This window comes from Aspergillus fumigatus, chromosome 6, assembly GCF_000002655.1.
Source record: "Aspergillus fumigatus Af293 chromosome 6, whole genome shotgun sequence".
Classification (NCBI taxonomy): Eukaryota; Fungi; Ascomycota; class Eurotiomycetes; order Eurotiales; family Aspergillaceae; genus Aspergillus; species Aspergillus fumigatus.
In genome coordinates, this window is record NC_007199.1 from 3597383 (window position 1) to 3609039 (window position 11657).

At 50.4% G+C, this 11657-nt stretch overlaps 6 protein-coding genes across 6 annotated transcripts; 3 read left to right on the plus strand and 3 right to left on the minus strand.

The window, feature by feature from the left end:
• Positions 1 to 109: 109 nt before the first annotated feature.
• AFUA_6G14120 (uncharacterized protein) lies at positions 110 to 1297 on the plus strand (the record flags this gene model as incomplete). Its single annotated transcript, XM_746193.1, has 2 exons — positions 110 to 274; positions 341 to 1297. 2 exons carry the CDS (start codon positions 110 to 112, stop codon positions 1295 to 1297), a joined length of 1122 nt encoding a protein of 373 aa, XP_751286.1.
• Positions 1298 to 2095: 798 nt separating this feature from the next.
• Positions 2096 to 2765, plus strand: AFUA_6G14130 (putative ubiquitin conjugating enzyme; the record flags this gene model as incomplete). The annotated part of the gene is made up of 3 exons (XM_746194.1): positions 2096 to 2252; positions 2343 to 2435; positions 2509 to 2765. 3 exons carry the CDS (start codon positions 2096 to 2098, stop codon positions 2763 to 2765), a joined length of 507 nt encoding a protein of 168 aa, XP_751287.1.
• A 513-nt stretch (positions 2766 to 3278) lies between these two features.
• Positions 3279 to 5176, minus strand: AFUA_6G14140 (RTA1 domain-containing protein; the record flags this gene model as incomplete). Its single annotated transcript, XM_746195.2, has 2 exons — positions 3421 to 5176; positions 3279 to 3393 (listed from the first exon to the last, which is right to left on the minus strand). The coding sequence occupies exons 1-2, from the start codon at positions 4254 to 4256 to the stop codon at positions 3279 to 3281; spliced, it is 951 nt and encodes a 316-aa protein (XP_751288.1). The 5' UTR covers positions 4257 to 5176.
• A 10-nt stretch (positions 5177 to 5186) lies between these two features.
• Positions 5187 to 6547, plus strand: AFUA_6G14150 (Zn(II)2Cys6 transcription factor domain-containing protein; the record flags this gene model as incomplete). The annotated part of the gene is made up of 2 exons (XM_746196.2): positions 5187 to 5359; positions 5447 to 6547. Exons 1-2 carry the CDS (start codon positions 5291 to 5293, stop codon positions 6545 to 6547), a joined length of 1170 nt encoding a protein of 389 aa, XP_751289.1. The 5' UTR covers positions 5187 to 5290.
• Positions 6548 to 6760: 213 nt separating this feature from the next.
• On the minus strand, positions 6761 to 7990 carry AFUA_6G14160 (fatty acyl-CoA reductase; the record flags this gene model as incomplete). The annotated part of the gene is made up of 1 exon (XM_746197.1): positions 6761 to 7990. The coding sequence occupies one exon, from the start codon at positions 7988 to 7990 to the stop codon at positions 6761 to 6763; it is 1230 nt and encodes a 409-aa protein (XP_751290.1).
• Positions 7991 to 8791: 801 nt separating this feature from the next.
• On the minus strand, positions 8792 to 11582 carry AFUA_6G14170 (metal cation transporter MSC2; the record flags this gene model as incomplete). The annotated part of the gene is made up of 4 exons (XM_746198.1): positions 8792 to 9638; positions 9689 to 9907; positions 9961 to 11130; positions 11185 to 11582. 4 exons carry the CDS (start codon positions 11580 to 11582, stop codon positions 8792 to 8794), a joined length of 2634 nt encoding a protein of 877 aa, XP_751291.1.
• Positions 11583 to 11657: the final 75 nt, after the last annotated feature.

The window sequence follows — 11657 nt, forward strand, 5'->3', positions numbered from 1 at the left end:
TATTGCCACCCAACTACTTGTCACTCTCTCCATCCATCTAAGCTATCTATCACATATTCTCATTCGTATTTCTCGATACCATCTGATTCTCATTTTAACACGATCCGTCATGGTTGTCAGCTCCCTCGTCCGTCGAGGTGTGGAGCTCGCCTCCGAGCATTTGCAGAAGCACCCGAAACAGCCTTCCAAGCAACCGCCCGAGATCCAACTGTCGGGATGGCTCGCCGCTCTCTTTTTCGCTACGTTGTTTGCGTTTGTTCTCATTTCTTGGTCGGTGAGTGATGATTTCCGTCAATATGCTACTGCTTAACAGGAATATGCTGAATGAGTCGTGATATAGATCGAGTACACCTATGGCATGGTAGTCACCACCCTCGCTGCGGTTGAAGACAGCAACCCCGATATCTATGTCCGCATCGACGGTGACATGGATCCCATCAAGCCCGGTGATGATGTCGAACCCAATTTGGCAGCTGTGCCTCCCAAGCCCATCACTAGCAAGCTCCGTACCGCCATCAAGCACCTTCGCGCCCGTGCCGGTCCCTGGTCTCGATTCCGTGGCATGAGCATGTTCCTGACATACCTTTTCGCTCGGGGCTTCTTGCTTAGTATGATGCCCTTCGAATTGGACCAGTTTGTTTTCCAGTTCATCTTCCAAATGGTTGTTGGGGTTCTCTTGGCGAATTTGCAGTTGGCTTGGGTCCACATTGTCATCTCGGAGCCTTCCCCTAAGCGCTTCTACCAGCGTATTCCTGGCTACCAGGCCTGGCTGAAGATTGCACCCGTTGTGGCCTTTGAGCATGCTGTTGCTGGTCTTGCATTCTATGTTCCTCTCATTGTGATGAATGCTTACGGCCTCTTGGAGAAATTGGCCTCCGCTCCCGATGATGGTGTTCCTCCCGCCGAGACCGTCCGCCAGGCGCTCACCGTTGTCGCTCTTCCTTCTCTGCTTTCACTGATCGCGTCCATTCCTGCTCGCGTAGTCTTCATCCGTGTCGCCGCTTCAATGTTGCCCGAGGAGGACGAGTCTATCGTGCCTTTCGATCGCTCTTTCGGCGGAAAGGTGGCTCCTGCGATTCTTGGGGGCAGCGGTAAGCTCAGCATCACCGATGCTTGGAAGACCTTTGACCGGGCTGCTCGGATTCGTTTCCTCAAGGTGGTCGGAAAAGTCATGGCCCTTGAGTTCGGCGTGTTTGTCTTTTTCTCGCTGGCGCTCGCCGGCGAAATTTATATGGGAGCGGAGGCTCTCATGAAGATCATTGCGGATATGATCGCTCGCAGCGGCGGCAGCGCTTAAGTATATATCATTCTGGATTTGTATCAGCCTGACTCGGCTGCACAGATTGGACATGTACACTTTCCTTAACTATCATCTCAAATCTATTCGGTTATCTTTCCTACTTAAATGTCAGTCTATTAGCTGCAATCTGCTTGTCCCCATTTTGCCTGTTCCTCCGTTGAACATTTTATGATTTCGATTTACTTGACCCTCGTAAAGCTAGATTATGATCCTCTGCCAAAAAGTGGCCTCTGTACTCGAAGCATAGTGGCAAACCATCTTGCCATGACAGTGGCGGCTTCCAGCGCTGACTTCATGCAGCCGAAGGTCACGCCATTGGGCTGGCCCCCTCACCAGAACAGCCACTTGCCATTCCGTTCTCTCCTCTTCTCCTGCTGTTGGTTATTTCCCAGATATTAACCCTAGTTTTCGAAAGGAACATCCGCTGCTTTCACATTTATAGCCTATCATTATTCTTGCGCATCATCGCGCTTGGAGTCCCTGACGATCTCTGATCTCCCTGATCCCTCTTATCGCTGTTGTCATATCATATCCGCCAGTCTCCCAAGGTATCTATCTGCTGGTGATAGGTTGCCCCGCTTCCCCACTCAACCAATCTTCACTCTCTGCACACCGTTCATTATTTTCCGATTCAGTTTCTTTCTTCTCTCCGTCTTTGGGTACCTTTTCAGACACATCTTTCTTCTTTCCCTCCTCTACCTTTTGTTATTAAGACCCAAAGCTTACCGATTCTTCACTCCAACTCCTCTTCTTAGTTCCTGGTGGTGCTCAGTCGAGACCGAACCATCTTCTGCCATGGCCACAACACCAGCCGGTCGTATGCTGGCACGCCAGTTGCAGCAGATGCAACAGGATAAGGACATTCCGGGAATTAGCTGTGGCTTGGTGGATAACAATGTATTTGAGTGGGAGGTCATGCTCATGATCTCAGACGATGTCAAATTATACGGCGGTATGTGCCCTTCTTTTCACCCCAGTTACCGAACCAATAACCAGGACTATAGTCGGAAATTTGAAAAGATATTCTGACGATGCTTGACAGGGGGTTTCTTCCGCGCTCGACTGTCTTTCCCTCCGGAGTATCCCCATATGCCGCCGAAAATGAAGTTTGAAAGTCCCGTTTTTCACCCAAACAGTAAGCCTGCGTCTTTGCCTCTTTGTGGTCTGTCGATGTGTGGTATGATACTGAGACAATCTCTTTCTCTTAGTCTATCCCAACGGCGAAGTCTGCATTTCCATCCTACACCCGCCGGAAGAGGACAAGTACGGCTACGAGTCTGCCGCCGAGCGTTGGTCCCCCGTTCAAACGCCGGAAACCATCCTGCTGTCCGTGATCTCTATGCTCTCGAGTCCGAACGACGAAAGCCCGGCCAACGTGGAGGCCGCCCGGCTATGGAGGGAAGACCCGGCCGAGTTCAAGAGACGTGTCCGCAAGTGCGTACGCGAGAGTCTAGGGGAGGATTGAGCGCATTTACTGGAGTCGACTGCATACAATACGCTTTAGTGTTTTTGAAGGCTTTTTCTACTGTTTATTTGACCAGCGCGACCAGCGGGTGCGGTTTTCGGTGCTCATTTATTCAGTCTCATGTGCATGAGGAACCGGTCAAATGGGCGGTTCAGTTTTTATACGTCTCTATGGTCTATACATCATCTTTCGGCTATTTTTTTTTTTTGTTGGTATGGAGTTTACTGCGCTCAAAGGGTGTGGAGTTGAATTGATTCATTCTCATTATGGCGTCATAGCTTGAGATCAGCGCGCTGCACATATATGCTTGGTTACTGTGTATTTCACGCTGTTCCTCGGTCACTGTTTATGCAGTACTTTTGTAAATGATTCTAATATTTCCTCTTGAAAGTAGTATCGATAAGAGTATGTCTATGAGTGACTCATGTGTATACGGTGCACCTCCTGTCCCAGAACCCAAACTCCGGCTAAAAGAAGCATGTTGACATGGACAAGAATGGTATACATTCGATGCTAGAGCTGGTTCTTGGAACCCTTTCGGATAGACCTGAAGAAGTACCCCGGGTGCAGGACCGTGAGGGCAAGAACCGCCAGTGCAATCATCCTGCTGTTGTCAGTGGCGGTATACCTGCCGAATGGGGGTTATTGGACTTACATCCCGTCGAGGACGAGAAACTCGTTTTCCTTCTGCATCAAGGGGTTGCCCCATCCGCCGGCCATTTCGGGGATGCTGGTCGCCATGTTTAGTGTCCTGCAAGAGGATCGGGAAGGTAAACGGGAGAGGGTATAAACATACCGGTAGATACAACGGATCAGAACGGTGATGTAAGCGAAGACCTCGCCGACAATGACCCATTTGATATTCCTCCCGACGGAGGTCTTCTCCCCGGACAACCCAGCCCCTCGTTTCGAATACCGGATGAAGAACTCCAGCCCAAGGAACCCACACACGGACATCGTCGCAACCTGGAACGCGATACCCGCGATGATGATGTCGTCTCCTGCCTTCAGCAGGCTGACGTTCGTATTCCCCGCTGCGGCTGCAACGCCGCCCCCTGCTGCCTGAAGGATGAGCGAGCCCACATCGCAGCCGATGAAGATCCAGGTGAAGAGGGCGGGTTTGAGGCGGGAGTGCTCCGGGCCCAGGGCGAGGATGATGTGTTTCAGGGTGAGGTAGATGCCTGCCGCGACGAACGTGGGTGCGAGGACTAGACAGACGATTTGGAGCTTGAAGGCTGACGAGTCCCATGGGTTACGGTGCATGAGCACGCGGCCGATGTAGCCCGCCAGTTCGAGGATAGCGCCTACGGCGACTGCCACCATGAAGGTCCATGTGCGGTAGTGAATGCCTATGCCGAGCTGGAAGAGAGCGAGGATGCCGAAGAAAACAGCGAAGAAGATGTTGCCTGCTAGGTTTGGATAGTAGCCGTATGTCGTGGCCTCCACTGGACAGAGGGGGCTGACTTCCGCGCAGGTACTGTAGCTGGCCATGTCTGGTATGACCAGGGGTTGTATAAGGAAAGGGAAAGACAGTAGATAAAAAAAATAGGAAGGACGAAATGTATTGTCTATTTTATGCTGAGAAAGAAAGAGAGAAAAGAGAGGATGAACCCAGACCCAGAATGATCCATTATGAGGGTCTGGGTGGAAGTACTCTGTAATAGTTTAGTAACAGATGAATCAGTAAACCGCCCATTGACAAAAATCATTCATATTAACGCTGACGGCACCAAGATACCCGAGCCTGCTTTGATGATAATGACAATGCCCAGGTGGATCGAGAACAAACATCAAAACACCTCGCTATCTCATTTGATTGGCCCCTGTCGTCCTCGCGTTCGTTCTCGTTCTCGTTTTCGTCTTCGTTTTGTCCCCACTGACAGTATCAGGGCTTTATCATAACCGACACACTCCTGTGCTGCCTGCTAAGCCGCTCGGATTTCGGCCCCTCCTGGATCCGTTGGTCCTTAATCTCAGATGCACTATACACAGTAGAGTACTCCGTAACTCAACCACAAGCACGATCAGGTACCTGTTCAAGGGAGATCAATAAGGTTCTTTTTGAGCATAAAGTTAGAAACGGCCAGATTCCAATCCCACCGGGTTTAGTCCGCCATCATCCATGATTCATGGGCCGCTAGTCGGAGTAGTGGGTACGCGGAGACTCCACCGTTGCAGCAGGGACAGCACTAAGAAGTAATCGAATAAGATTCATTTGTTGTACCAGGTCATAGTGCTTATGGTTGATATGGAAGAAGGTAGTATCATAGTCGTTGGGCAAAAATTGAGCATCACTGAGGTTTTGTCCGGGCAGGAAAATGATGTCGTTGCGTGGAGCTATTGACATAGATATCACGTGATCCATGAGAATCCCACGTGGTTTTCCATCGGTTGTGACGGTCAAATCAACATCATCCACCGGCCATGCACAACACCACCACAGGTGACAGCAGTTCCAAGTTCCCACCGTCAGCAGCAGTCCTCCTATGGGATGAATTGGCTTTGTGAGCTGATTAACCTTGGAGATGCCGCCCCGTCGATCTCATACAAAGTCCCGTATGGGCTGTGACCAGTGCAAGAAGAGAAGGGTCAAGGTGAGTCAATCATCTTCTTTATATTTTCTGCATTGATATTTCTGTTATTATTTCTGTTATCCTAATTCTGTTCTGACAGCAACATAGTGTGATGAGACTGGACCACCATGTGCAAACTGCATTGCTAGAGAGTTGAGCTGCTCCTACTTCAACACCCCCAAGCCACGTAGTTTAGTGAATGGAGCATCTGTTAGCCCCGTGTCCATTACTTCTTCTGGCGGGGGGCACATTGCTGAAACTTTCGGCCGGTCCTTTAACACCGGAACCTCGACTCTGACCAAGGGTTCCAACTTGCGAGAGCTGGAGCTCATGCACAAATACTCCACCGAAACTTACATGAGTCTCTCTAACAGACCATCAGACTACCATGTCTGGCAGGTGGTCATTCCCCGCAAAGCTCTTGAACATGACTTTCTCCTGAATGGAGTTCTTGCGGTTGCTGCTTTGCATGTAGCTTCAACGCTGAAGCCGCCAGATGCATTGACGTATATTGACACGGCCCTGGAATACCACAATCGTGCTTTTGCTCCATACCGACAAGCTATAGATAACCTAACCCCTATGAACTGCGATGCTGTATTCGCCCACTCTGTGCTCACTACGGTCATTGGCATAGCATTACCACGGCTGACCGCGGAGCGCAACGAAAGTTCAGGCATCACTGAAAACATCGTTGTGGTCTTCGAGTTATTGCAAGGAGTAAGCAAAATTTTCAAGATCAGCCGCCCATGGCTCACAATGCAGCTATTCACCTCACAAAATGACTGGGACAAAGTGACGAGGTCGAAACTAGACAGCGAAACGGAGCGTGCGTTGAACCGACTAGCCGTATTGAACGATGATATTGTGGCTACTGTGGACCCTGAGCAGTACCTTATAGTGAAGGACGCTATCTGTCGCCTCCATGAATGCTTTACAGGATATGCTACCAACGGGGAGGCGGCATCCGTACTCAGGTGGCTCGCAGTAGCGAGTAAGGAATTTGCACACGCCCTGAGATGTCGAAAACCATTCCCATTAATGGTGCTTATGTACTGGGGCGTACTACTTGGCGAACTCGATGGGAAATGGTGGTGGGCGAAAAACTCGGGTACGGCTCTGGTTTCTGAACTCCTGGCCGTTCTGCAACCCGGAGATATCCGTTGGGAGGAGGCTCGGCTATGGCCCAAGCATAAAATGGGTCTATGATTTGCTCAGTGTTAATTGGATTCAGTACTTGTGGGCCTTCCGAAGCTCATCCATTTGACCGATGAACGGAGCCGGTCAATGGCACGGATGATTGTCTAACCATGATCAATTGGATTAAGGCGCGGCATTATAAACAAGATTTCAATGGTTCTGGGCAAGCCACTCTATCTTCATTCCTTTGGAACAAGATAGCTTGGATCAACATTCAGGACACTAAAGCTTCGCCAACTTCTTTACTGTGTTCTCGTATATTTCCTTAATCCTCGCTGAATTGAGCGCGTCAACGTCATGCTTACAGGCAGCCAAGCTCAATGGTCCAGCCATCTGCTTTAGCCAATACGATCTGCCACAGTCAAACACCCAGTTACGTGTGCTGACTTTAACCAAATCAGCCAGGAGCGATTGTGGGGCGTTTCGGTCTTGGGTGAATATGAGACTGGGCAACTCTTTCTGAATCGACGGAGGGGCACTGGCCTCTGCGAGACGCAAGAAGTCGTCGAAAGTGAACGGCACATAGAGTTGAGCTCCAAGGTGAACAATACCCTGAGTCCTCGAGGCCGCATGCAGGAGACAGCCGTTCGCGACAAAATCAACAGGGATCTCGTCTACGATGTTTGCACCTGTCTCGTAACCCTCGGTGGCGTGCCAGATATGTGTTCCCCCGCGGTCCGCAAAGAACAGACTGGCGAATTTATTCATCGGTGTGGAATTGATGGGCCCATATAGAGGATACGGGTCCCGCATTGCAGCCCCGAAAATGGTGGGACGAACAAGCAGCAGAGGCAGAAGAGGGTATCTCTTCAACAACAACCGTTCCATGAGGTATTTTGCATGGGTATATGACGACGAAAACCGAGCGGTGTCAAGAGAGTTGCCTGTTGACAGTATGGCCGCGAGCTCATCCTCCGGATCTGCGTCGGAGATGGAGTACACTCGCTCCCCGACATAACCGTCGGGTAAGAAGCTGCTTACATATGCCGTCGAGATCTGAAGGAATAGCTTCAATCGTCTAAAGCGTGAAACTATCTTTGCAAGCTCGAGAGAAGGGAGACAATTGTTCTCGATCGATTCGACAATGCCTGCGTCAAGCGTGATCGTGGCTGCCGTATGAATAACAAGAGTGACCTCTTCGCGCAGTCGGCTCAGCTCCGCCTCTTCGATACCGAAGTCCGTCTTCTTGATGTCACCAACGACAAAATGCACCTTTCCGGTGTTGAGGATCGCTTGCGTCTGTTTTGGCATCAGCCTCCGCCATTTCTCAATGGCGGACTCAGCCGATCCGCGGATCAAAACGAAGATCTTCTGGGTAGGAAGCTGCAGTGCCAATTTGTAAAGAAGACATCCTCCCAGTGAGCCAGTGCTGCCCGTGAGGAAGACAGAGTGTCTCGTGAATGTCTTCGCATATCCATTCCTCAGAATCTCGTCTGCGATTGTGTCTGACATGCTCTCTTTGGAAAGCTTGCACAGATGACGTCTGAAGCAATTGTCATCCGCCGAATCCTGGGTCGTCGTATTGTGAGGCCATTAGATACAAATATAAGACGGCTAAGTTGATCAGGACGACCTTACACCGCGGTTCGGCACGTCCTCTATGTGCAGTTCACATATGATTCCATGCGTATTTCCGCTGAGGTTGAGTCGGTGCTGTAACACAGCCTAGACAGTTGTCACCTTCCTATTTCTTCTGGCCAATGGAGACATCCAATCCCAAAGATTTGGACTGCCTCCTGAGTCAATTGGCTCCTGAAGGGGATATGTTGGATATCACTTAAGTTCCTTCGCCGATTTGTCAACATGTGCTGCCGAGGGTATGCTTTTGTACAACCTTTATATGAACTTCCCGCGTCGACTGCATGCTTGAAGTCCACAGTGAGTTCTCTGCGGCATGTAGTGTGGTGATTCCTTCAATACCCTCTTTGGCTACTACGACAAAACTAGTGGTACAGATGTCACACATGGTGGCATTGAGGTGGTGGGACGTCTCTTACGACGCTGACACCGAGGCGGATATACTCTTCTCGCTTCGACACTTCACTTATGGAAATTGTTCAGTCAAATCTGAACGTTATAATAAAAGAATTGAGGTTGTTACACGGTCCCTTGGCTCAATTGGGTATACATAGCATGTATTCCAATCGCCTCCGTGCACGCAAGTCATACATAGTACGAATTGTATTTGCATGTGTTCAACACTCTTGAGTGAGCTGTATGTCATGTCAAAATATACAGAATTGAGGGCTGCAATCAGGGGCTTTTGTTAGCCCCTCCGCACCAGCAGCGCCCATCGCCCTCTCGCTCCACTTGAACAAGGATGTCCATGTCCTTTTCGCGGAGGTAGTTGACCGTCCGCTGTCGTACATCCTCCAGGTCGGCGCCGCGAGATGCAATGACATGAATCACCCCGAGAACGTTTGCTGTTTTTTTCTCGTGAGAATGGTCGTGGTCGTGATCATGATCGTGATGGTGGTCATGGTCGTGGTTGTGTTCATGACCATGGCTGTGATTGTGACTATGAGAATGACTATGGCCGTGACTGTGACTGTGACTGTGACTATGGGAATGGCCATGGCGGTGATGGTGGTCATGTCCCGAGGTCGTTTCTGTATCGTCTAACCAGAACTTGGGCACTGTGTACCCCACAACTCCTCGTAGAGAGCTGACACCGGCCAACGTTTCACGAACATTGTATTCAATGTCGGCGGGAAGGGCGAGCAATAAGGTCTTAGCAGTACTGGTGACTAGTGGGACTGCCGAGGCAAAAATCAAAATGGCAATCAAACAGGAGGCAATTGGGTCGTATCCTGCCCATCCTGAGAAGTGCACAAGAATGGTGGATATCACAACCGCCACGGAGCCAAGGGTGTCGGCTAGAATATGGAGGAAGATACCGTGCATATTCTCATTTCCATGTGAGTGTGAATGACCATGATCGTGACCGTGGTGTGCGTGGCCATGGTCAAATGCCATGATACCGACAAGATTCACCACCAGACCAGCAACGCTGACAGCCAACAATTCACCCAGTCGATGCATCTGACTTCCAGACGAAAGTCGCTCCACAGCTTCGTAGATGATCTCGATACTTATGATCCTGGGTAATTGTCAGGTTTAGACTCATTGAAAGGTGGGTTCAAATCGTACATGAGAAAGATTCCATTGGCAAATCCGGAAAGGGTATCAACCTTTCCATAGCCATAAGGGAACCGGGCACTTGACGGCCACTTGCTCATAACAGCAGCACAAAGGCCAACAACAAGTGCAAGGCAATCGAAGAACATGTGTATACTGTCACTGAGCAGTCCCAAGGACCCAGTGATGAACCCGTAAGATAATTGGACCAGCATAAAGGTGAAATTTAAGCTATGAAATTTCATTAGTCGTCGGTCATAAAACGTAAGAGAGTAATTGCATACGTCATGAAGTAGAATATACGGCGAGAATCCCTTTCCTTGAGGATACTGTACAACAGAGGGTAAGGTTCGCTGTGGCGAAGGAGGACCTTGGTCATCCGGGAGGCTGGAGCCACTGAGTGTCCATCATGATGTTGATTGTGGTGAGAATGGCGCTCAAGGCGTAGCCGGCGGTCATCAAACCGAGAGGCAAAGAACGACATCACCGCCAGCGTGCACCGGGATGCATAGACCACTCTATTATCAGCAGCTATCGGTGGCGAAGAAAGAAGTCCTGCTGCGACAATACCTGTAGCGAGACCCCACTTGTGCAGTGAACGCAGATGGGGCGGGCTTGAAAAGAGTAAGGATGTCGCGTAGCTACCGGCTGCCACCAGTAGGTACATCGCATCCAATGCCGACAGGGAAGGAATACCGAAGAGAACGAAGCCGATTAGCCCAACGACGAGCCCGAGTACCAAGGTCAATATGCCATCGTCCGGTGAGACGACAGAGAGTGATCCCGAAATCCGCCTTGCTAAAGCGTCTGATTTCGAGGAAGCGGAGACACCAAAACCTGTCCCCCGAGACGAAGACTGGCCGACATCTGCGAATGGGGGAGGCATGACAAAGATGGACAGTAACAAGGCGAGATGTCCGAAGTACGACCTCGAATCATAAGAGCCAACCCAGCCGAAAAAGCTCAACACCAGAATTGTAAGTATCAGAGCAACTGTGAACCTCTTATGGGCCAGCTTTTCGCGAGTGTCGCTGCCAGCGGCGCGGCCTTTGGCAAGAGCGGGCAACCCTGATGCCGCTGCAAGAAGCACGCCCAATGAGACAAGAAACCCACTAACTTCGAGCGCTGCGTATATAGGTAGCGCAATCGAGAATATGCGAGCAAGCGCTACACCTGCGAAATCTGCCCTCAGATTTGGAACCTTGACCGCGGATTTGTTCCCAGCTTTTGAGGACCATTGAAGTTGTCCGACACCCGTCATGACCATAGAGACAGCTGTCAGGCTGCAGGTCCTTAGAACCACCTGATCCAGACTCCCTCCGGCCAACGTGTTCGGGTCAACTTTGTCCGTGTTGGCGATATCGATATCTGAGTTCCGATTGGCATATTGATTGTAGTACCACGACAAGGCGATCCAGGGGAGAGTGGTTAGCAGTCCTGATAAGAGTTCGCGACTAGAAGAATAAGTCAGTCATTTGATCCGTCGTTTCTTATCTTAAATCACTCACTTGGTGCTGGGCGTAAAATCGGTAGAGATGACAGGAACAGCACGCGCGCGCAATTCTGTAGCATCTTCTGTCCTTTCGGATGGATGATAATGCCCTGAATGTCCGTGGTCGCAGCTCCCTGGGTGGTTGGCTCCACCATGCGAGTGCGAGTGCGAGTGGTGATGATTGTGCGATAACGACCCTAACGCAGAGCCATTGGGTGAGACTGCGTCTACAGAAGGCAGGACCGATTGCACTGGAGTCGCAGAACCATTCAAAGAAGACAGCGACTGGCCTACTGGAGGTTGTGTCCAACGCTTTGAGCGAGAGTGGCCATGGCCGCGGGAGTGTCCGAATCCATGTCCATGAGTTGCGGGGAACTGTGTATCCAGGCTAGACATGGGAGGCCCCGTTGACATGGTATCCTTTTTTCCAATTTGACCTTCTCGTCAAATCGCAATTGAATGCTAAAGCAACTAGGGAGAAGGCGAAGA